At 44.7% G+C, this 23,539-nt stretch overlaps 1 protein-coding gene across 1 annotated transcript in view; it reads right to left on the bottom strand.

The window, feature by feature from the left end:
• The window catches only part of LOC144150159 (uncharacterized), a 72,389-nt gene extending 53,837 nt beyond the window's left edge, over positions 1–18,552 (bottom strand). Inside the window, exons 1-4 of the mRNA XM_077681999.1 lie at positions 18,406–18,552; positions 6,533–6,602; positions 5,829–5,876; positions 978–1,025 (exon numbers count right to left, since the gene is read on the bottom strand). Coding sequence (XP_077538125.1) covers positions 978–1,025; positions 5,829–5,876; positions 6,533–6,602; positions 18,406–18,428 — 189 coding nt within the window. The 5' untranslated portion in view covers positions 18,429–18,552. The remainder of the gene's footprint in view (positions 1–977; positions 1,026–5,828; positions 5,877–6,532; positions 6,603–18,405) is intronic.
• Positions 18,553–23,539: the final 4,987 nt, after the last annotated feature.

The following is a 23,539-nucleotide window of genomic DNA, read 5'->3' as shown; positions in this document are numbered from 1 at the left end:
GTAGGCATTACCACTTCTATGTTTAAATGTGCTTTCGTAACTTCAACCGTTTGTACCACCATTCTTATGGATTTAAAAAGAATGTGCCCTAAATTTAAACACTAATAGCTCCTTCTGCAAGCGTATAAGCGCAGCCTCATTTGCGTTTGCTTTTGCCGGCTTCCGCCAATTGCAGAGCATTCTGCTATGATATCATAGGTTCTGCTGCGGGAAATGAGCGAGTGGGTCGTATGGCCATTCCATTTTTTTCCTAATTATATAGCTTATTTGAGCGACGTTTACGTTAAAACTGGTGTCAGCATGATTCTATCGAGGCCGTCTTTTTAATGAACCAAACTTGTGTTTTGTCTCCATGGCTCATTTAAAGAATCTTTGAGCGATAATCACTTAATGTCACTAGAAAGCAGCCCACCATGCATCAACTCTTCTAGTTGTCGGCATTCAAGCACGACTGTTAAATTACACATTTCTGGTTCAGTCTCTTGCCTATCACATCGAGTAAGCAATTTCCCCTGAATTAAGTTTCATACTCAATTCTGCAACATAGCAAAGTGGACGCTGCAGAGTAAAAAATATAGCTGAAGAGCACACGTTTACTCCATCTTCGGGTAGACTGTTACCGAAACAGTCCCACCCAGACGATTACAAATTTGGATATGACCTAGTTTTTATGCGTTCAGCAGAAAAGCGCAATTTCAGTGAGAATATATAAAAAGCTTATAAAAGTAAAAATACCTCTGTAAAAGTCAACAATTTGTGGTCTTTGTTGAACTGCTGTACTATTTACGCAATTATTCATTGACTAAAACCCTGACGTATCACGTTTGCCTGGTAGCCAACAATGGCGGTGTAGGCAGCTCGTATTCCTAAAGAGTTGATATGTAGAGGCTTCGTCATCCTAAAGAATAGTAGCCGCTTGGTACTTTTAGCAAACTGCCGGGGATAGTGTTAAAAAAAACCAAATTCAACCGACTTACGACGTGTAACTTGATCGTTTTTCCTTCTAGTGGAATGCAACATGTCCTCTGTAAATTGAAGAAAGAACAATTAAAACATCAAATAGTATAAAAAATGAAGATTGGTACTCCAAGCATTACCGACTATTCTGAATGATTTTTAATGGTTCCATTCATTCAGCACTAATTAGTTCATGCACGGTCTGTCCTATTTCGGTTTATTCACTAGATTTTGTGCTTTGACGTAGTAATTACTTTCACATTACTGTGAATACGAAGCTGAACACTGAAGCCGGTTACAGCATGCCTTTTATAAATGACAAGTAAGTCATTGTCCCAGTATGCAACTAAATAACCTTGCTAATTTTTTCACCCGCATTTTTAAGTCCAAAAATGGAGAAAAATCTCACACATTTTTAGCCCATATATAGTTCGACTATGATACGAAATGCCAAACCTCCAATAACGATTACCAAACTCCCTCTCCCTAAACCAATCGAGGCTCGAACCTATCCGCACGAGTTACCGCGACTTTAAAAGTCCAAAACGAAGAGTTTCTCGTACTTTTTTCATTTGCAGTACCCAGCATGCTCAGCTATCGCTCCGCCTCAATGGTCACATTTGTTCGTTCTGGTGCAGCAATGGCTGCCTGTCCAACCTTTTATTGCGGACCACAATCGGCATTTTGTCGGTCTTATTCATCCCCATTCCTTCCGTTTTTCGGCCCGAAATGGCTGCTGCCTCGACTCTACAACGAGCACAGGCGGTTGCTGGAGTCCCAAAGCCCGTTGAAAAAGAAGCAATAGGCATGCCGCGCTTCGACGTTTCGTCTCCCTGGCAACGTCACTTGCGTATTGAAGTCCGCGCTCCTCACTTTCGAAGGTAGCTCTCCCCTTATAGTTGTCCCCTCTGTCGTTCTGTAATCCTGTGCCCCTCGCATTGCGAGCGGCAGCTCTGCGAGCATTTGAAAGCTTTGTCCAAAATGACCCATGTATTCTAACGCCGCGTTAATAAGTGTAATATATCCCCTCAAAAGTGTTATGTTCTTTTATATGCATTGGGAACTTTTGTGTCACTGCTACTGCTCCGTGAACCTATTTGCCACATAAAAAAAAAGTTGCACCCCACATCATTCCTTGAGTACTGCTGATATTCCATCCTGTGCCGTTTGTAGGTTCTCGAGTCTCTTTTATGTTTTTGTCATATGTTACTGACGATAAAATTTTGGTATCTAAAGGAATGCTAGAAAAGACTACAAAAATTCTACCTTCTTGAGATCGGTTTCCCAATCTTTAAACAATTACGCATAAGGGCAATTCTCATACAACAGGGAATATGGGCGTGGCGGCTTTTAATGGATCAATTTAATATTCTGTGTCTCATTCCCCTGTTCTTGTAAGCCGTCTAATCCAGAAAAAAGCGAATGTGTTTTGTTCAGTACCTTCAATGCACAAATTTAGTAGCAAATAGTTGGCGTTCCATTTTGATATTTTCATGCATGACTGCTTGTTTACTAACTTTTGATTGTACCATATTATGGTACCTCATGCTACACTTTGCGTGGGAGATGTTTGCGTGTAGTTGAGTCGGCAGTTAAAGATTGGCGCGGCGAATTGTCAGGTTGGATAACCTGGAATCAACTTCAGTTGAATGTTAGTCAGACCACATTTGTTATATTCAAGCTCAAAAATAAACGTGAGAATTACAATATATCTTTTGAATTTAATAACTCCCTATCGAACGTATTTCAACATACAATTGTGGGGTCATCTCTCCAATGAAAATTTAAATTTAAATTAGGCATATTATGTAAAGAAGTTCACGCATATTTGTCCCGGTTTATAGGAATGATGTTCAAAAGTAAGGGTTCGATTCCTGCCTGGTTGATGCTGGTTGATGCTTCGTTTATTACTGCCTTTTGTTTCGGGTACGACAACCGTAACAAACTTAGACAGGCTTTTAATTTTACAAAAAGCCAGTTTGATGAATAGAGACTGTGCTCTGCTCACACCACTCGATTCCGTTGTTTTCAAAACACTACTTGCTTACGGCAACTGAATTGTTTGAGCTTAAGCTTGCTGTTCATACCCGCGCCGAAATGAGCAGAGACGAACTGTTTCTTTATTCCTAAACTCCAGTTAGCACCCGTTGCAATCTGCCACCGGGGGTTCCTCAGACCACATTTATTAGAACAAAGTATGGTGCCCAAAAACTAGAGAATATATTACCCTGTTTTCTTAACAGAAACCACATGATATTCGATATTTAATTCAATTTAACTCGCCATTAAAACCTAAATGAACTATAAAAAGAACTTTTTTGGCTTAGCTTGTTTTTAAGGGTGCACTGTTGTCTATGGAAACAATTTATGTGCTATGTCTTAAATTTACTGTTGCTGTATTACACTCGACGTTCTTTATGTAGCCTTTTTTAGTGTTTGTGTCACCTTGATCCGGTGGCATCATTCTTTCTTCATTTTTTCATGCCTTTTAATCACCGCAAATGCTGAGAATGGCTTTTTATAGTCCATTGTATGACGCTGTTCCTTTTGGCATTTTTTATTTTTTCTATTCTTTTTTGTTCTCCCCTCTCATACACCATGATGTGCAACGTGTAGGGTCAGCAGGCCGCTGTCAGGCAGAGTACATCAGCCTTTTACCTCTGTACCCTAAACAAAACCTGTCTGAATAAAACCCAGCTTCAACTACTTTTGACACCATGCATTCATATTATCCTTCATTTAAGCAGAAAACAATTTATTCAGATAATACTGCTCCTGCCACGTCACATTTGTTCTCAAGCAAAGTTGCTTCACTTCGAAATAAGCATTTACACGACAGACTAATGGTACCGCACCAACAAACCCTCACTAAACATCAAAGACAACTTCTTTTTTTTAACTAGAAGCAGCGCAAGCAAGAATAAAGCAGATTGAAGAACCTAAAAAACCAGATCCCCTTTTTTAATTGCGAAAAAGATGCTTAAAGACCCAGCTTTCTCTCATGCAACATGAGTGAAATTCACAGTTTAGAATTTACACTTTCCCTAACCAGTCGGAATGGCGCTATAGGATAGACGTCAGCTTCATAAATCTAGGCACCGATGTAGGGCTCTGACCACGGAAGCCTTTTTATTTTTCATTGGAGTGTCTCGATGTGGCTTTGTTGCAATATCATCATTATGTGCCTTCTCGCAGAGTAAAGGTGACTTTCTGCAGTGCGTTTTCGCGTACGGTCGCATTACAGATGCGAAAAAAGCTTCTTTCCCTTAACAAGGACTAAGAACACGCTGATGACCAATAGGACGGATTACAATGAACCAATTGGAAAGGTAAAAATACTTAGGAATAGCGTTAGACCCTTCATTACACCGGGCTCCTCCCGTCCAATAATTAGCTAAGAAACTGGCCTAAAATGTTGCAGGTTAGTCTAATATAGAAAGCATGTTATATAAGAAATTTTTGGAAAATATTATTGTGATTGCTTTTTACCGTTACTTCAGCCACAATAGTAAACAATGTCGTTTAACGTGTACATAAGGTTTACCTCAGTAGTTAATTATGAAAAACGGACTTCGAATCATAGTCTCCGCTACTAGCAAATCGTGGTTGGAATTAAGTTTTAACTTAATCTGTACTACGATTTCACACTAGTTCGCGACTCCAAACGAGCGATTATTGCAAACGAAGTATTACCTATAAGCACTACTTTCGGGTCATCAGTTTTTGCAATGCCTTTGAGGGGTACACAACATGCTTTCTACAGCCGCATCAGTTTTCCGATAACGAGAAATGCCACTGGCCATCTCCGCAGACCGTTTTTACGCTACATTGCAAATTTCTTTTCCTACCAATATTGCATGCCATTCAATCTTACACTGCCATTAGTAAAATACATTTTTAATAGTACAATCACCGTTATAAAAGTGAATTTTAATTTCTTCCACCTAGAAAGAATTGCGTGCTAAAATGTTTTTTAACAGATCGGTGAGAACTTTTGTGACCTGGACGCAAATGGAGGACTCACATATTTCATTTCATACGTTTTATAGGAATAAAATTCTTTGGAGGACTCCAGTCTGCTTACGTGTTTTGAAGGCACAAGAATTCCCTGGAAATACTTATGACGAGTTTCACTTATTCTCTGCAACATGATGCCAGAGTTTCTTTCTGAGGTTTCGTTTATTCGTCTTTGGGGGAAATTACTTCCTTTGCATCATGCTACGGCTTCTCCAAAACAAGATTTCTCTGTGGTTGGGGTGCACCTTCTCTACCGAAATGATATTACATTCAACTTTCCCGCCGTAGTACGTTTATACCGCACGCAACAGGCTAAACCGTGGTCCACCAATGGCAACGGCCTCTTGTAACATGGCGGGAGCATACGCGGGTCTTACGTTGAAAACCTGGTTTTATTTCTCAAGCAAAGTGTATTTCTTTTTTTTCTATAACACTATTTAAAACCATTTTATGTGGGGGACAATCACACCAAAGTCGCTTTTTTGCCCAACAGGAAGTTTAATTATTTTGGATCATACTTAATTTTATTCCATCAACCTCAGTTTCCTCTTTGAAGCTATTAAACCAATTAAAAATTCAAGACCAACAGATATATCGGTAGTGTTTTATGTTCTACGAAAGGCATCTGTAGCGGCTCCATAGTTTGCACAGACCGTTGGAACTCTTAGGCTCTTTCCCTATGTTTTCATTGCGAACTGTGGCATGCGTAATACAATATTCAGAAAGTCTATTTAACCATGTATCCAGGTCCAAAATGCACCTGTGTGCGATAGCATAATTCTAAGCAGTAAGCATTGCATGTATGCATGTCAACAGATGAGCACTTGTAAGGTAAAAGCAACTGAATGGCTTACGAAATCAACTGCACTGGTGGGCGAATAAGATTCTTTGTAAGTGCCTTGCTGAAAAGAGAAAAAAAAATGCTATTATATAACGAACAGTTCTTACCGGCAAAAATACGACACCAGAAAACACTCTAGGCAGATTACGCAGCTTCGACTTTTAAAAGAGTTCAATGATTTTTAATGTTTTATAAGCGGTTTATTATTTTATAAACTTTGGTTTCATTATCCAATATCCTTTGTAAAACGCCTCACTAAATTTTATCTTTTTTGCACAGCAAGGTTTGGCATTTCTGTTCTGTATTTAAAAACTACAAATATTTGTTTTGAGTTGAATCGTTTGTTTAGAAGCTTATTTGCATTTATTACAAATATCGAATTTTTACCGGACGGTATAGAAAGGCGATACGTATATCTGGTGTATTCGGTTCGATGAATCCGAATAAAGTGTCTTTTTTTAATACTGGGGAAAAAAGCTGCCCAAAAATAAAACAATATGGACATAATCTTGCTTGCAGCGCCAAGCTAAATCACATTGGTATAATCTAAACCCTTTAACGGAGCAGTTTCTAACTTGAATACTTGCCTTTCCTGCGTGTAGAAATAAGGCTGTTTTATATACAAAATTGAAACAGTGTAAAAATTATTCATTTCGGCTTTGAGGGCAGCACGAGGGTATCTCCTACTTTAAAACAATCAGTTTGAAATATCCTTACCACGAACCTCTTCAGCAGGCTGGACTTTCCAACCCTGGATTCACCGATGAGCAACAGATGGAAAACAGCGCTGCGAATATACGGCACTTTTTTTTATTCATATGCTTTCGGTTTCCGCAACGAACATTAAGCACACATGGGTAATGCATTAAAAAACGCTGATTGAATCGAAATTGTTAGAGCAGCAAAAGAATAGGGTTAACGAGCTTTGCACTACCCATAAAAAGTCTAGGACCGCTTCTCTAGTAGAAAAACAAATTAAAAGATAAATTCGGTACATGTGCATTGATATGGAAACAACGCTGAAGAATTGTGTAAAGAGCGAAATTTAGGTGCACCATAATATTGTGCCTCCTGTATAAATCAGTTCTCGGCGAGAGAGAGAGAAGACGAACGCCTTTATTGAAAGCTGAAGAGGTCAGCCCCACTAATGGTAGGGCCTGCTAATCCAGGTGGGTTGAATTCAGTGAGGTGACAGCTGAAAATCGACAGAAAAATAAAAGGAGAGAAAGAAAGTAGTGGGGGAGTGGAAATGCACACATATACAAAATGTATACGCTCAAAGGGTTCACAGAACCTCTTCTAGCCCTGTTTCCGCAAGAAAAGTAAGCAGAGTGTTTGCTCCCAGCACTGCCTCATCACGATTTCGCCAGGGTCCAAGGAAGTTTCAGAGTTCTAAAGGACCTCCGCGTCGTAGTCGCACAAGTGCCTTTGATGCTCTTGCCCCCAGACTGGTATATCGCGGGTCGTGGCTTAAAAATATGCCTGATGTTCTCGGTGGTTGAGCACACTGCACACAATGGCGACTCTACCCAGCCCATCTTAAACAAGAAGCTTCGGGTGCATGCAACGCTAAGTCGCAGCCGGTGTATCATGCCTTCAGTGCGCTTTGGCAGACCCTGTCAGTGTGTGAAATAAAACCTAATGTCTATAGAATGAAGAGCCGCATAATTTCTCAGAGGATCCTGCCAAGCCGGCAGCTGGAGTCGTCATCCAAGGTCGATTGCAGCTTCTTTGCTATCCTCGTTGAAAAACGGGATTCCAGCGGTGAAGTTGAGGTCGTGGGCTTCTCTCGCGATCTCAGTGGAGATCTTGTTGCCCGTTAAACCAGAATGCCCTGGTATCCACTGAAGGAAAATGTCCTTCGTGTCCTTCGCGGACCGCACTTTAAAATATTTCATTCATACCGCCGACAAGTTGATTGCGACAGTCAGGCGGCTTATTAAGTAGTTGAAAGGCTGGCCGGGAATCGGAAAGAATTACCCACCACTGAGCAGGACTTCCGCTTATGTAAAGCAGTGCTGCTCTCACAGCTGCTAGCTCAGTGGCGGTGGATGATGTCACGTGGCTAAGCTTTTCTTTAATGGACCGTCCCACTGACGGAATTTATACGCCGATTGCTGAAGAGGCCGAAGTCACGGATCCATCCGTGAACACTTGGATGTGGTCTGGATATGCTCCAGAACAAAATATATCAAGGCGGAGGCGGGCATAGACGAGTTTTTGCATATTCCAGGTACAGTGATACACACAACCCATGCCGCGTACAACCACGGTTGAGTAGCAGGCAGCTTGATTCGGAGGTAGTAAGACGGCAGGACGTGCACCACGCCCGACGCAGAAGCGGCAGCCAGTGGATGAGAAAAGCATCGAGAAACATGTCGAAGGCAAGTACGGAGCAATTCTTGTTAATGGAGAGTGGTCGCAGAAAGCACCTTGTCTCACATGAGGTTCCCATTGTGGAGGTGCGTTTTGGAAGGCCCAAGCATGTTCGCAGTACTCGACCTTGCAAGCCTTCCATAACCTTCAAGTTCATCCTGGACACAGCATGTAGAGCGGGAGGCCTATATCGCAAAAGGCCTACAAAAAGGGCTTTGTAGAGTAGCAAGAATGCTGACACTGAGCAGCACCAGGTGCTTTCTATCACCACCCGCCAAACGTGAACGAATGAAAGGAGTCGCTCCTTTAGCCGCCTGATATGGGGGTCCAGGACAACGAACGGTGAATTGTAATGCCCAGAAATTTGTTATTGTAAACATAGGGTATCTGCAAGCCATTTATCTGCTGTGGGTATCAAGATACATCGCTCTTGGAAAATGCTATGGCAGCGCACTTCTCAAGGCACAGATTCTGCCCGCAGCTGCTGAAGTATTTTTAAATGGCGAACAGAACCTTCTGCACTTTTACTCGTATGTTTCTGCGGTTCCGGCCTGAAGCCCAGATGCAGATGTCGTCAGCATACAGCGAGATGCTAACTCCCTGAGGTAATACTTTTGTGATGCGGATGAGGCATATGCTAAACAGTGCCGGGATAAGAACACCACCTCGTGCGACACCTTGCTTGATGGCATGTCGTGTCGTGTCAGCGTCTTTGGTTGTCATGTAGACATACCGATCCTTTGAGAAATCACGGATCCAGGCTTTCATTGGGCCTCGCCGTTGTACAAACGCCACCTCCCTTCGAATTGCTTCGTGGGCAACACTGTCAAATGCTGCCTTTATATCTATGAAGACAGCAATAGTGAACCTTTTCGCAGCCTTTTGGGCACGAACATCTGTTACCGAAGAGATCACATTGTCAATGCTGCTCCTTAGTTGCCTGTATCCTGACATCTCTGGCGAGTAGAGATTCCTGTTTTCCGGGTCCAAGACAAGCCGCTGTAGTACCATTTTTTCCTTTGCCTTTCCAATGCAGCTTAATAGAGCAATTGGTCGGTAAGAGTTTAAGTCTGGGAGGCATTTTTCCGGCTTGAGAACCTGTACCAGGCGAGCAATCTTGCAGCTTGCCTCAACACAGCCAGTCTGCCACGATGCGTTGTATATACTGAGCAACTGCTGAAGAGGGTTGTTGTCGAGAGGTCGCAGAGCCGAATAGATAACTCCATCAAGCTCAGGCGAGGTGGACAAATTACAGATCTTAAAGGAGCACTGACACCAATTTTCGGCGTTAACATTATTGCACAGTTCGCTTCCTTCGCTCAACAGAATACCCTGGGAGAAATATGAGCGGCCTGCGACGCGAAGAACATAGTTTAATTGGATCTCATTTATCGCGCCGACGGAGCAGCGGGCGGAGCAGCACTCAGCAAATGGACATCAGCGTGGCATCATCCATGGAGAGCCAAAAGAAGTGACACAGTAGCGCTCGTCAAAAGCTCGTGACGTCACTTCATGCGCGCGGCCCCACGAGCGGCGAGCGGGCGCAACACCCTCTCAAGCGGGCGTCGTTGATGTCCGCACAAAGCGGTGAGGTCACGCAGGGAGTCTGTCATATGCGGCGTTCGGGATGAAAGCGCGGGAATTTGAAACAAACGATTTTCAGGCCGTTCAATGTTTTTAAATATCGCGCGCTGAAGTATTTGAAGTGCCATTTCAGGTTCGCCAGGCCATTAAGCATCGATAAAAGCAATAAAATTGTAACATAAAACTTTCGTGTCAGTGCTTCTTTAACGCTGCTGATAGCTCATTCATGGTGAAGGGTTCATCCAACATCACAGCATTAGTGGTAGGAAGCCACTCGGTCAACTGCACGGGAATCAGGGAAGGGCTCTGGGGAGCGCTGACTTTTATGCAAAATTCCTGTGCAACATCTACTTCACTGACTCCACGCTTTAGGGCTACTGAAGAAAATGGGAGAATATACCTGGGTGGGCCTCTCAAGCTGCGGAGCACCTACCATATGCGTGTTAATGGCTTGCGTGATCTAATCTTGAACAAAACTGGGCCTAGCGGTTTTTGGTAAGCGTGGTCATGTGCTCCTGAATGCGCATCTGCGCGCGCCTGGAAGCTCGGATGTCGTCTCGCTGTAAGGTTTATTGCGAAGATGTTCATAGCCCCATCAAATGTAGACCATGGCTTGGGAAGTAGACTTTGCCGTGTTGATTCTGACTTGGCCCGACCAACGGCAACTGAGAGCTCCTCGCTTGTTGATAAGGCTCCAGCAATATCTTCTAATAGGTTTTGCTAGGTGTCCCAGTTCACACAATTTACCTTCAACAAATCCCTTCAATTATTGTGTGTGTGGGCACGTGGTCGCTACCAAAGCTTTCAATATCAGAATGCCAGGACACGGACGGCAGCAGGGAAGCAGAGGCCATAGTGACATCCAACACACTTGAAGTTTTGCCGTGGAAAAATGTGGGCCATCCAGTGTTTAACACGTCAACGCCCGCTTCTTTGGCAACACGGAGTAAATTGCTTCCCCGTGACGTAGTCTTTGTGCTCCACCAAGGTGGGTGGTGTGCGTTGAAATCACCTGTGAGCAAGTGCGGGGAGGTGTAGTGGACAAAATCTCTTCCAGGTGCTTCGTCTTGAATTTTGCCCGTGATGGGACGTCCCCGGTTATTATGGGGAAGGTTGCACGGCCATTCCTTATTAAGGCTGGAATGTATTCATTGGGTGCGTCTTGTGCGACATTGTGAAGCACAAAGGTCCAGCCCTCACGAAATCTGAGTAGCAGTCTGCTCTGGTCGCATCTCGTCGAAGACTGATACAGTGTGTACCCCGATAGATGAATACCCGATCGCAGGCGATATTCTGAGATGGCAATGACTGCGAATTTATGCTTGTTAACTGGATAGCGGAGGTCCTACAAGTGGGTGCGCAGGCCACAGGCATTCCCCTTAAACACTGTTGCCCGATTTCGAAGTGTTTGCATGCGCACTGATTCGGTGCTCCCGAGATGGTTTACAGCCATTCCAGTAAAAGCGGAGTAATGGTGTTTCGGAGAGTTAAAATTGCGTGAGCCACAGAAAACGTAAAAGGCGCTAGGATTGAAAGCACAGCTTCAATGAGCGTAAAAATAGAGGAGATTGATTTGCCGATGGCTGTCTGTTGCACCGACTCATGCGCATTTCGGTAGATCGTTTAAAGGCAGGCGGCTGTGGGCCTGCGGGCTGAGCGAAACTGTGCGGAACTTGCTCTGACGACTGGGGTTGTAGCGGTGGAAAGTCAATAATGTCAAAGTCCATGTCCTCAGGCACTGGCTGACTTGACTTCTTTGTGTGAATCTTGCTCGCGTTCCGCTTCGCCGAGCGTTTTTTAGATAAGACCGCCGCTTTCGCAGCCTTGGAGTCAAACCTTCTTCTCGCTCTTGTACTTATAGATACATTTCCCTTCCCGGCACGTAAAGCAGTGAGCGAAATCGGTGTGGTCTAACCTGTCTAACCTCTCCTCCCCCCCCCCCCCGTTTTCATTCCGGTGTCATCGATTTACTCGACGCCGTTCCAAGGCTCCTCCTCACCAACCCTGACCCCTGATTCACAACTATTTTCCCCCTCGCCATCACCGATGCCCCTTTGCCAAGTTGCACAGTCGGCAGCTAACGGCGGTAGTGCGGTTTTCAGATGATAGCGAAAAAGAAATTGATGCACGGAAGGGGGTAAAAAATGCACTGACGAATATTATACTTCCTAACATAAAACTTGTGCGCAGCGCAAGCTGCAGTCTTCTCTGTCACGGTGCATTTCTGCTGTGTCTCAGGAAGTGTTCGCGTGATCAGCGAACGCACGGGGGCGTGCGCTACTGAGCCGCTACCGAGCCGCCGGTGGCCAGCATGTTGAAAATGTTGTTTCAACATCCCGCGCAAATGTCAAATGGTTCGGAATAACCCCTCAGGAGGGACCAGCGAGCATGTTGTTGCAAATAGTGTTATAACCAGCCGCGCAAATGCCACGTGGCATGGATTAGGGGAGAATGGAACTCCGTCTGGGGAAAGTCTGAGGGTATGGCGCGCTTTGGTGGCGACGCACGAGACATGTGCTAGGAGAAGACAGCTAAGGAGACAACGCCGTGGCCGCACGTGTCGTACTCCACGTCCCCCTTCGCCAGACGCTCCTCTCTGTTTTCTTTCTTTCGTAGCTGCTGCGTTCCCTCACTTGGTCACGCAGATATAAATAAACGCCGCACCCGCGAAGCTCAGGTAACGGCTGCCGAAGGGCTGCCTCCCAAAACGACCGAAACCCGCTGTCGCCGTTTCCGCTCAAATTTCACTCCCCCACGTAACTGCGAATCCTTCCCGGTTGAAGGGAAACGTGGCCAGTTGGAACGCCGGCGTGAATCCATTTTTTTCAGCTTGGAAGGCCTTTCGAGTAACATTTTCCCCGGTGTCTTTCACGCTTAAGTATAAGCCACCACCGGTTGCCAGTTTATGCGTGCAGGGTTTGGGGGTGGAAAAAGGGGGACGTGCACACACAGCTAGGCTTCATTCCGCTACCAATGAAATGCCGGTTCGGCTGGTGGGAGATTTTGATGTCGAAATTACATGGCTCAATGCGCTTAGCCGGCTATCTTCCTACATCGAGTGGTTCGGGTGGTGGTTGATGTGATACACGGACATCTTACACATACCTCAAGGTGCCTACGATGGAGAACGGAAACGGACAGCCACATGTTTGTACGCGAGAATAGAGCTGAAGGGCTTCCATGTTTTAAATCATTAAGGCACGGATGCATGCGGTTTGTTTGGAGGATGAAGAGCACGAATTGAAGCGTTGGCCCGAACACAAGCGCGAACGGGCTCACAAATAATGGAAAGCTGCTGGCGCCGCCATTACTGCCTCAACTTCAGTTGATCGAGTAGCTGTGAATCCCTCCCCGATGAATAGCAACTTGCCCTCTTGGAACGCCGGCGTGATTCAAAATCACTCCTTCAGAGGGCGTTCAGGAGATGTTGTCAACCGCGTCTGTCACTTCTAAGCACGCGCGCATAATCGGTTGCTGGTTTATGCGTTCACAGGTTTGTAGAGGAGAATGGTGGGAGGGAGGAGGGGGGTGCACGCGCAGCTATAGGTTTTATGCCTGTACTTATGGATGAAATGTCCGTTGTGGTGGTGCGATGCTGAAGCGCGGACGCTAAATGGCCCAATGGGACTTTTCCCGAGTCTTTAGTGGTAGAGAGGGTTGGGTTACTGTGTTTCAAACAGTAAGAAGCTTACGCCGTGGTAGAGACATAGGCAGCTTCGTGTGTGTCTGCAAGAACAAAGCTTGGATACTTCAGAGGTTCATTGAGCTAATTGGCTAGGAAGTATGCTTTATCGCAAGTTACAACAAACGTGTTTTGTTTCGTGCACTTCCTGGACTGCGTCTAGCTTTGCAGGTCACCTATCTTCGCAGAGTGGAAGGGCCATAATTTTTGTATACTATCTTGCATTTCTGTAGTTTTGTGTTTTGTATTTCGTGTTCATTGTTTTTAATGGACGGATACCCTTCGTCAGGTGTTCCAACACCTTTCGGAGTTTTGCCTTTTGGTGCAAAGCTGAAAATCAATGAGATCTGATGTCTGATATCTGAAAAGCTACTGAATCGTTCCTTGGTTCATCTCCTCTGCACTCTTAACTATGCGTCACTGCAGTAAAATTGTAGTTTAAGGTACAGAAGGAAACATACTTATCCCAAACAGCCCTTCCTGTCTCCAGAAGGTCCGATAAAGGTTTCTATGAACAACCAAATTTCATTGCTTCTTAAAGATGAAGTATGGCGAAATCACATAATGTAGCCGACACCGTTATGCCCGTTGTTACCCATTCCGTTTTCTTTAAAGGGCATGCATTAATCCTTGCCTGAGTAACTTTTATTACAAAACGTACTAGCGGTACCTTGCGATTTCCGTGTGAACAGTGCAGCATAGAATATGTGCTCTAAACACATTGTATATATAATGTTTTGAGTTTTTCGTCACTTGTAATCACTAGTTAGCTGACGGCTGAGTTGCACACAATTTGGAATTCCCCCCGAGGGAAAGAACTCGCCCCCACGGAGCCATGTGGTTTTAGAAAACAGCTAGAAATCGTGCTAAATTTTAATTATACCGAAAGAAATTGTACGACTTCGCTCAAACAACCATGTTCACATGGAAACTTTTGTCTTTATATTTGCCGTTTCTAACTATGAGCCATGCATTTACAGCAAACTAGCGGTAGTACTCGGCAACGCCCGTACGGGCCAGTACACCAATGAGTGTAACACATGTCGAAGTACTGGTTACTTGTCCTAACCAGTTTACTGTGCAGTTATACATCATTGGGGATATCCTCCTGCAACCAATTTTACGTTTTGGCCGAAGGGGTAAGATTGAGATCCCTAATTCAGCTCCTACCTCATAATAAAAATCTCCAACAGCAATTTCAAGTGTGCCACACTAACATTTTGTTTTGGATGGCGATATGATCTGTAAGTCATTTTAGCTTTGTCATAGTTGCATTATTTTTAAATAGCAGTTACGGTTTTAAATGTTTGCTAGGACAAAAACCCTAAATTTGGTGTTTCAACATTTATGCGGCGAAGATGTCTAAGCCAAAGATGGACGCTTCAACGGGCTGAAGACGTATAATAAAGTTCGTAAAACATGCATTTTCTACAAACCCAAAATATTGCTGTCAGGGGTGGGTTGGGCAAAACTCTGTAAATAAGTTTTTTCACATTCCAACCGGCAACCTATATCAGCAAAATCCGGTTCAATATGTGAGCGGGCCTGCCATATATGCAGTAATTCATGAAAAAAATATGTTTAACCCTTTCGCTTTCTCGGTGCTACACTTTTTAAATGCTGAGCAATAACGGATATCTACAGCATGGTAGGAGATCACTCCCTTCCTTTCAAGCATCTGTGGCCAGCAGTTTGGCCAAGCCATTTCTAGTGTGCTATGGGTGCAATAGAAAAATTATCTTCGCCCTTTTCGACTCGTCAGATGGTGAAATCTTTGAAATTGTTTATGTCATTCGTATGAACCATACTTATCCCCAAAAGTAATTTTATATATCAATCCGTCCGAAGTATATAAAAGTAGTTTCAGAGCTCGCAATATGTTTCCCTACGCTGACTTACGCCCTTCGGTGGCTAGGGCGAAACTCTGAAGTTACCTTGGAGGTATTCTTGTGAGCTACAGATATCCCCGAAAAAGCACTTCAGTTCCGTGGCGACAATAACGAATATGCGATAATGGTTTTCCCCATTCGCACTGTTAGGAGTACAATTTCCGAACATGAAGACGTACTACAGACATGCAAGTAGAGATTTGCTGCCAAAATTTTAAGTCTCTAGTTCCAGGCTCTTCGTCTTGCCGCTGATGAAACAGTGAGTAGTCAATACGTCGGACACTTCTCTTTATAGGACTAGATATTACCACTGTTCGTGGCTATTTTCGGCACATGTCTCGCGTTATGTGGGAGCTTTTATGATCTTGTTTTAATACATTTCAATTATACGAATATATTTTAAACTCACTGATACTACCTACACCGGTCAGCCTGTGAAGAATTGGGCCACCTTAAAAATAAAAAATGTTGAATTTTTCTTGGTACTCAGTTGAGGCATCCAAATATCCATTCAGACGCCTCATTGCTTGCCAAAGAAATCGCATCGAGAGCACACATTTGTATTACTAGCTTTGATATTACATAGTCAGACAATCTCGGTGGTAATTCCTGATCTTCTTTATAAAACAACAAAATTGTAATAGAAAACCTCGTTTAATCTTCTTTGTCGACCGCGGATTCAAAACTCGTCTTCAAAACACAGAGACCGATGTTCAAAACCACTTAACCGCCGATAACTGTGCAAGACTCCCGCATTTATACACATTTTAGGCCTCCAAGTATTGATAAGTTACCCAAGGTCCCGTACGACTGAAGTCCAACACTTTCTGACAAGAAAACACAAATTCATAATCCCTCCCAGAGGCGTTGCCAGAAATATTTTTCGGCTGGTGTTTTATGCACTTGTAAGAAAATAACAATATAGATAACCTGCGTTCACACGACATCTTTTCTAGTTCTCTCATCTTATTCTATATATTTCTGAAATGTGTATATGGCACCCCCGGAAAACAACACCAAAAAGAGATGGGGATGCGCTACTTAGATAATGAAGGACGTTTTTTGATACTTAACCCCCTTCCCCCTGGCCACGCCTCCGATGTATTCTTTACTGCAAGATGCTTTTTCGAACTGCGTTCGCACCCAGACACCTGAGCAAAACTATTGTGCTGAATTCAGGGTTGTACTGTACTCTTCTTTCTATGCTTTCCGACAGGGGCTGTGAGTTGTAGGAATCAGTGACTGTAATCAGCACACGTAAAACCGGAAACAAAAAGAAAAGAAGAAACCCACTTTCAACTGGTTAATATTCCAAGAAACGAAGTTAATATGGACCCTCCAGTTACCCACGTAGCGCAGAATCCTGGCGGCATTCCGATGAAATATACTGATAATCCGTAGAAATTCCAGTGAGCGTGACTGTACATTTGGAGTTTGCGGCACGTGGGTGATTTAAGTGTAAATTCAGCTGTGTTACTTCCAAAGCAAACAGGTTGAGATTTCATCGCTGTTCTGTCAGTCCCTCCTTTTCGTCTCGTACTTTGTTCGCTGATGCTTTGTTATGCCGACGTCTTCCCAGCTCAATTTCACAGTTGCTTGGAAGGGAATCGGTGATTCTTGCAACTCATTTTCGTTATTACCGTAGGCCACGGTGTAAAATGGTATTCTCTACTTTTTATAACGTCCAGCCTAAAGTTCAGTAACCGTAACAGAACCCCTTTCTCCCTTAAATCCCTTTCTAAATCAAACGTGCAGCTGTGAATCGGTAATTTTGAGTAACCATTGTAACACATTAAACTGAGCTATACCGCATGCACATACCGCCAGTTTTTTTTTTCACAGCCCTTGTTACAACTAAGAAACCTTACCCGGCATCTCCCTTGTTCTGTCCATTCCTGGTCATTATAAACGTTGCGTACTTTCCATTTCTGTTTATTTCAGCGCACGGGTCTGCCGCACCTTCTTTATACTTGACTCAAAAAACTATCCACGTCTATCGCCGTAGAGATTTGCGTAGCTATTTTTGCCAATCCTCAAGCCCGACGAATTTCTACTGCGAGCATGTATGCTCTAGAAACCACCAGAAATTTTGTGTTTCTTTTTTAATTTGTGCATCAGTACACAGCTCTACAATGGTTCCTTCCCAAAGCACAGGCACACAATTTATAGGCTTCACAGGCCTCAGATGCGCCTTCACACATCTTGAGTACTTGTGCACGGAAAAATCTCTGGCACAGAAAAAATGATTTATCTTTCCAAAATTTTTCTTCGTCACATTACCGACCAACTACTGCCGCAAAAAAATTTGAACAGGAAACCTGATCTAGTCATGCTCTTCAAGGCTTTCGATAGAACGCAATCACAAAGCCGACCTACAGTCTGCCTTAACCTGGCATCCATTCACGACCTAAGCAAAGACGCCATAGCTATATAGCATTGAAAGCGTTAGACTCAGTGGTGGCGACGGTTCCTTTTTAAACATGTCCAGTTTATTCCACAGCTTGCGACATTGAAGCGAGGTTGATAAAACCTTTAATTTCATGACATATACACCACTCATTCGGGTAGGCCGATACGGCTGATGGATGCATTATTTAGATACAAGATGAGACACAATGTTACAACTATGTATTCTTGTTTGTTGTAGCAGCATTGTTGTTTTACTAAACAATTGGTAAGCGTTTCATAAACATTGATGAAAAAATATCTTCAGTCATTTGAAACAGCACAGTCTGACAGCAAGTACTTTGAAGACCCGCTTCATCCAGTAAACCTATGATCCTGGAAGCAATCGTCATGAATTCGGGTTAGATATATTTTTCTCAAACTACGCTGATCCCAGGTGCTTCGGTAAAATTACCGACCATTCACTAAGGACATGAGAGAACGCCCTTCGCTTCCCAATTCTATGCTAAGGCTATGGCATCTCAGAAAAAGTTCATTCCTTAACTGTGAAAACGTTGCTGGGCTGCGAATATTACATCTCTACTGAACGCCGGCAACAGCTCCTAACGCTCTTCACTTAAATCTAAAAAACTTAACAAGAAGGGGTTGCTTACTCTTCCTTGTCGGCTAAGGCCATGGTGGACTCAACGCGCAGACCCGCAAAACTTATCTTTCAATGTTCCGTATAGCATCGGGGGCCCCAAAGATATTGCAGACGCTTGCCCCTTGCCCGCACTTTAGGCGAACAAGCTTTGAGCCAGATTATCACGCGAAAAAACTCACGAATCTTACACACTGCTGTATGAAGAGCCTGTAGATAACTTATCTGAATTCCTATGGCAACGAACGCCTTGTTGACGCGCCGATCGTGCGTATGAACAATAAAATGCAGTGCCCCTCCGTCAGACAGAGGCGCTCCTTCGAAGGGCATTTTTGCCGATCAGCCTTCATCCCAATCTTTTGCTCCATTGTGACAACTAAAACAGGGTCCTCCCTACAGGCTTCCATATCCTTCGTACATTTCTTAGCACGGACTTGCAATAACTGGGATCTACACAAGCAATCTAAATCAAGACTTAAACTCATCAAAACCTAAACTCATGCGCACGCGTGGTCGCGTGACCAACACTCTCTTTCATTGAACTCGTATTATGTTTCCCGCGCACATGTTATTGCAACCAAGAAGCTCAAAGAGAACATCCGCAACTAAAAATTACTGACCGCGCTGAGTGGTCAACATAATAGTGGGCGGCGCCTGCACAAAGCTCAAAAGCCCAAAACTGAGAGCCGTCTCTCTGCGGCTTACTTCCTGTAACGTCCTCACTTCCCCTCCCCACTTTTGTCATGACTCACGCGGTCACAATGAGAGGGTCGCTCGCTAATCATTTCCCCCGACTGAGAGACGCCGCTGGCCGCCGCCAGACTGGCGGGATGCGCTCCTCCAAGCACTGACGGGCATTCCCGAGGCAAATAACCCTTCTCCCAAAACATAACTCCGGGGGGCACAATAAACGAACAGCACATACGCCACCTTCTTAAATCCTCGAAAACTACGCCGCGCGCTTTGCCGACGCAGGAAGAGACGGCATCCTTTGCTTCATGACCGCTGCCATCTTGACGACCGACCGAATCCGCCTCATCACATCGGGGAGCATTAATACCCGCGTGTGCGTTGTCCGAGAGAAACCAACCAGCCGAAGTTGTACTGACTACTGTGCACCCGGCCTCCTTTCGTTGAGGCCGCGCGGTAGAGGTGAACGCACAGCTATACAAAAGTACACAGGATAAGCACCACCACATTTTTGAAAACAAAAGGATAGAACACAAAGCGTGCTTTCGGTGGTTCCCATTAATTGAGTGAGGTGCTCGAACTGAACAGCTGATCTGTGCCCAAGTATCCGTAATAATCACTTGCGGTGTGCTTGGTTCAGCTGGTGAACATTCCGCGTATATTTCTGATGCTAAGATGTTAGAAAATGACACGAATTTTCATTTTGGTGTTGTCTAAATGGCGAGAAGCATTCGCTAGTAATTGCATGCTGTTAGTCGTCATATGCTACAGTGTACATCCTCACAGCGAGAAACATCGACGCGGAATCGTGGAAACTTGAAACCGCGGTTAGAATGCCTTAGTTTAGCTTTAGCTTGGAGTAATATGAGAAGATGGGGGAGTCACTGCAGGAAGTAATGTTCAAGCGCATGAGAGAAGCTTGCAGAGATCAAATACACTTGAATAAAATGGGGAGAGACATCAGAAATTAGCAAATACGACATTTCAATTACATTGTTGCGTTCCGATAGAAGCTGGCCCGGTCGGCCATTCTATGATGGAACTATTTATGGGTCTTGACGCTTCAATGAAGAGGCGATGCAGCAGGTGGGGACCCTGCAAATATGGCGGACCGTCTCGGGCACGCAAGCACGGAGCAATCAAGTTTATTTCGTCGTTTCTTTGAACGACGGAGAACAAATGCGTTTCTTGGTTGGCCAAGAAGTACTACAACTATACGCAACTGGGTCTTGTTCAAAGCTTCAAAGCACAGCGACGATACACACCTAGAATACGTTACTGCCCGGCTTAGCCGATATCCACGCGGCAATATTATATACAGTGTCTTCTCTTGAGGGTACTGAATTTCTTCTATTTGCTCCTCAATCGCCGCAACATGTTTTATGTAAGGTCATTGGAGAGTCATTCTGTGTCGCCGAAAAACAACCACAATCTTTCGCGAACGTTACACAAGTTATCAAATGTTGCTTGCGAAAGATTTGTCTCGAAAGAATGTTTCGCGAGGCTGCTCTGGATGGTGTTTGTAATGTCGCTCCTTGGCACGATGTGCACAGTGATATTCTGTGGCAAGGACGCAAAAAGCCTGGATTTTTTCACTGCCCAGGTGAGCTGTTCGTCTACTGTGACAATCGTTATTTCCCAACTGGACGACTCAAGCTTCGTCCTTATCGAGATAACGTGTTTCAAGTCAACGCACCTGTATTGCCGTTTTTTCCTGTGCATTGCCGCTCTCGCAGTAACGTCTCTGTCTTGCTCCTCTAACAGGCTGCCCTTCTATTACTCTCGTTATGTAGGTGTTGGTAGAACCTGCGACAGTTTGTGCCTCATTTAGAATTCTTTTCGACGACATGCTAGCTGTCGCTCGGTATTTCTCCGTCTTCGTTCTTTATTATTAAGTAGACGTGGTCGTGGCACCACTGCCATAAAGGCAACGCGGGTGGTAGCGCTAAATTATTGGTGATCGTATAGCATGCGCAGGTACGCGCCGAGAGACTACGCCCCTCTTTGCAACGTAACCACTCCGATCTGCTCGAATTCCTTCAAACGGCAGCAAAACCCGTTGTACAATCATACGCACTAGCTCCTGTTCTTTGCCGATCAGTTCACATGACAGGAGTGCGCGCAATCGCATCATCCTAGTTCTTAAGGTTGCTATGTATGGTTGTGAAATACGAGAGAGGCTAAGCAACGTTGCGTCCCATTCGAGCACCAAGGGTAATGCAATCGGTGCAATGCCTGCCTTCAAACCCGAGACACCCAGTTTTGAATCTCGATTCCGGAAAACGTTTTTTATCGATTGTTGTCTTGAGCGGTGAATGGGACACATGAAGGATTGCAAACAAACAAAGATATTTTCTCTTTATGTACAGAGGGAAATACCTAATTTCCAATTCCCATCACCCTGCGACGCCTGAAGCACGTTGTCGAAATTGGCGTTGACTACGTCAAGCCTGGAACCTGTCATCAAGTAACCCGTTGGCTGCAACGGCCAATCAACGTTCCCCTTTAGGTGTACTGGACCTTGACGATGACAGCAGGTGTCAGAAGCTCACGACGGATTAAACCATTGCAATTTTATTGTCATTTCGATTTAGGTATTGGACGGCATGACGTTGCGTTTATAGATATGCTTTGAAGTCTAACGTTTTCAACCAGATACGCAGCTTGGTTACAGCTGCATACGCAGCATCGCTAGTAAAATCGTTAGGCTCAATTAGGGGTCACCAAATATCAAGGCGGTCAATGGCCTAACAGTGCACTCGCCTAGGTGGCTTGACCAGTGACAGTGATAGCAGGCATCAGAAGCCCGTACGTAGTTACCAATTTAACCGATTTTACTAAGTTAATCGCTTTTACTTTGTTTAGGACATCACCAATATCAATAAATACATGTTCTCATTGGTGTTATTTTCCAAAAAAGCACCACCTTACGCCGAATGCGCCAATTCGTCTGTTCTCTAAGGTCGCACTTCGGCATGATTTATAATGGCAAGGACAAAACAATGTCGGCTAAAAACCCTGGATCGGACCTGTGATATTACCTGCGACAATATCAACGGAGCACCTGCTTCTGGGAAAAGTTGTACAATCAGACGTAGTGAATTACTTTACGTTTGAAGACTGGACGATTAGCAACGCAACGCGAGTAAAGGAAGGCTTTTATGCCACCGGTTGCGAGGTAATCTAGGTGACGTAAATATACCGTAGTACTGCTCTTCTCAGCGTTCGTGCTATTGGCACTTTAAATAACTCATCGTTATTGCTTGCTGGTGTGATATATCGCAACACGCCACCGTGAGCCTCCATCTCACTGGTGTCTTAAGCGCGCGTGTCTTTCCCATCTGATTTCGAACACCCATAAAGGGACACTGAAGTGATTTGAAAACAATGCGGAATTACTAGCGCAAAATGTAGTCCGGGGGCCATAGGCCACGTTTTCACCACACTGAGCACGTTTACGCGAATTTATTTAGTAGAAAAGTCAATTCGAAAATGCTGTCCTCCTTTGTGCATCCTCGCCCAATTTTTCTGCGCCGTCAAGAGGAGGTGACACTGCACGCCGACCTTCCAGCAGAGTCAGTCAGTCCCACGCTTAGTCCGCCGGCCACCGACTGGTCATCGCAATTCGTTCACTAAGTTGAAACGAAGCCACTACACGTTTGTGAATGCAAGAATGTGCCTTTCTTTACTTTGTTAGCTTGTACACTGTATCCAGCTACAAGTCAAGGTCGCTCCACACAAGCGCTGCAGACGCGCAGATGCGACACTTCGCTGACTTGTATGCTAGTAGGAAAATATAAGGACACTTGAAGCCTGGAGAAGAGTCAGCTAAGTCAATATAGGTACTAAGGAGGAGGAATAACATTTATTTTTCTAAGTGAAAGGGGAGGGGGAAAGGAGAGTGGGTGGTGGCCTCAGTCCAGGCCGCCTTCGGGCTCCCCAGCAGCCCTCGCCCGGGAGATCAGGTACTCCTGATCCTCGAGCTGGAAGCTGGTCAGCCTGTGCTCCCACTGCTCCAATGTAGGTGATGGAATTGGGTTGGGATGTTTGGCGCACTCCCATACGAGGTGATAGGTGGTGTTTGGTGTATTGCATGTTGTGCAGTTGTAGGGAAAAGCAGTTGGTGAAATATGATGCAAAATTGCCATGTTGTAGTAAGTCTGTGTTTGGATTCTGCGCCAGATTCGAGAGTCTTGTGTATTGAGTGATGGGTGAGGAGGAGGGTAAAGGAAGCGCTCCCGGCGATAATGATATAAGATGTCCGTGTATGTTTTTGGGACTGACTGGCTGGGCGAGGCGATTGGAGGTGTGTCGTCGGCCTCCCTTGGGAATGCCCGGTGTAAAATGTCGCGGGCAGCGGCGTGAGCCGCCTCATTCCCCGGGAGGGAGGCATGACCAGGCGTCCAAACAATGTGAATGGTCGGGAGAGTTTTGGCGTGTTTTAGTAGTGTGAGCGC

This window comes from Haemaphysalis longicornis, unplaced genomic scaffold (genome assembly GCF_048455015.1).
Source record: "Haemaphysalis longicornis isolate Haplotype H1 unplaced genomic scaffold, Haemaphysalis longicornis Haplotype H1 scaffold_8, whole genome shotgun sequence".
Taxonomy (NCBI): Eukaryota; Metazoa; Arthropoda; class Arachnida; order Ixodida; family Ixodidae; genus Haemaphysalis; species Haemaphysalis longicornis.
Note: the sequence above shows the minus strand (reverse complement) of the source record. Positions and strands in the feature narration are given on the sequence as shown.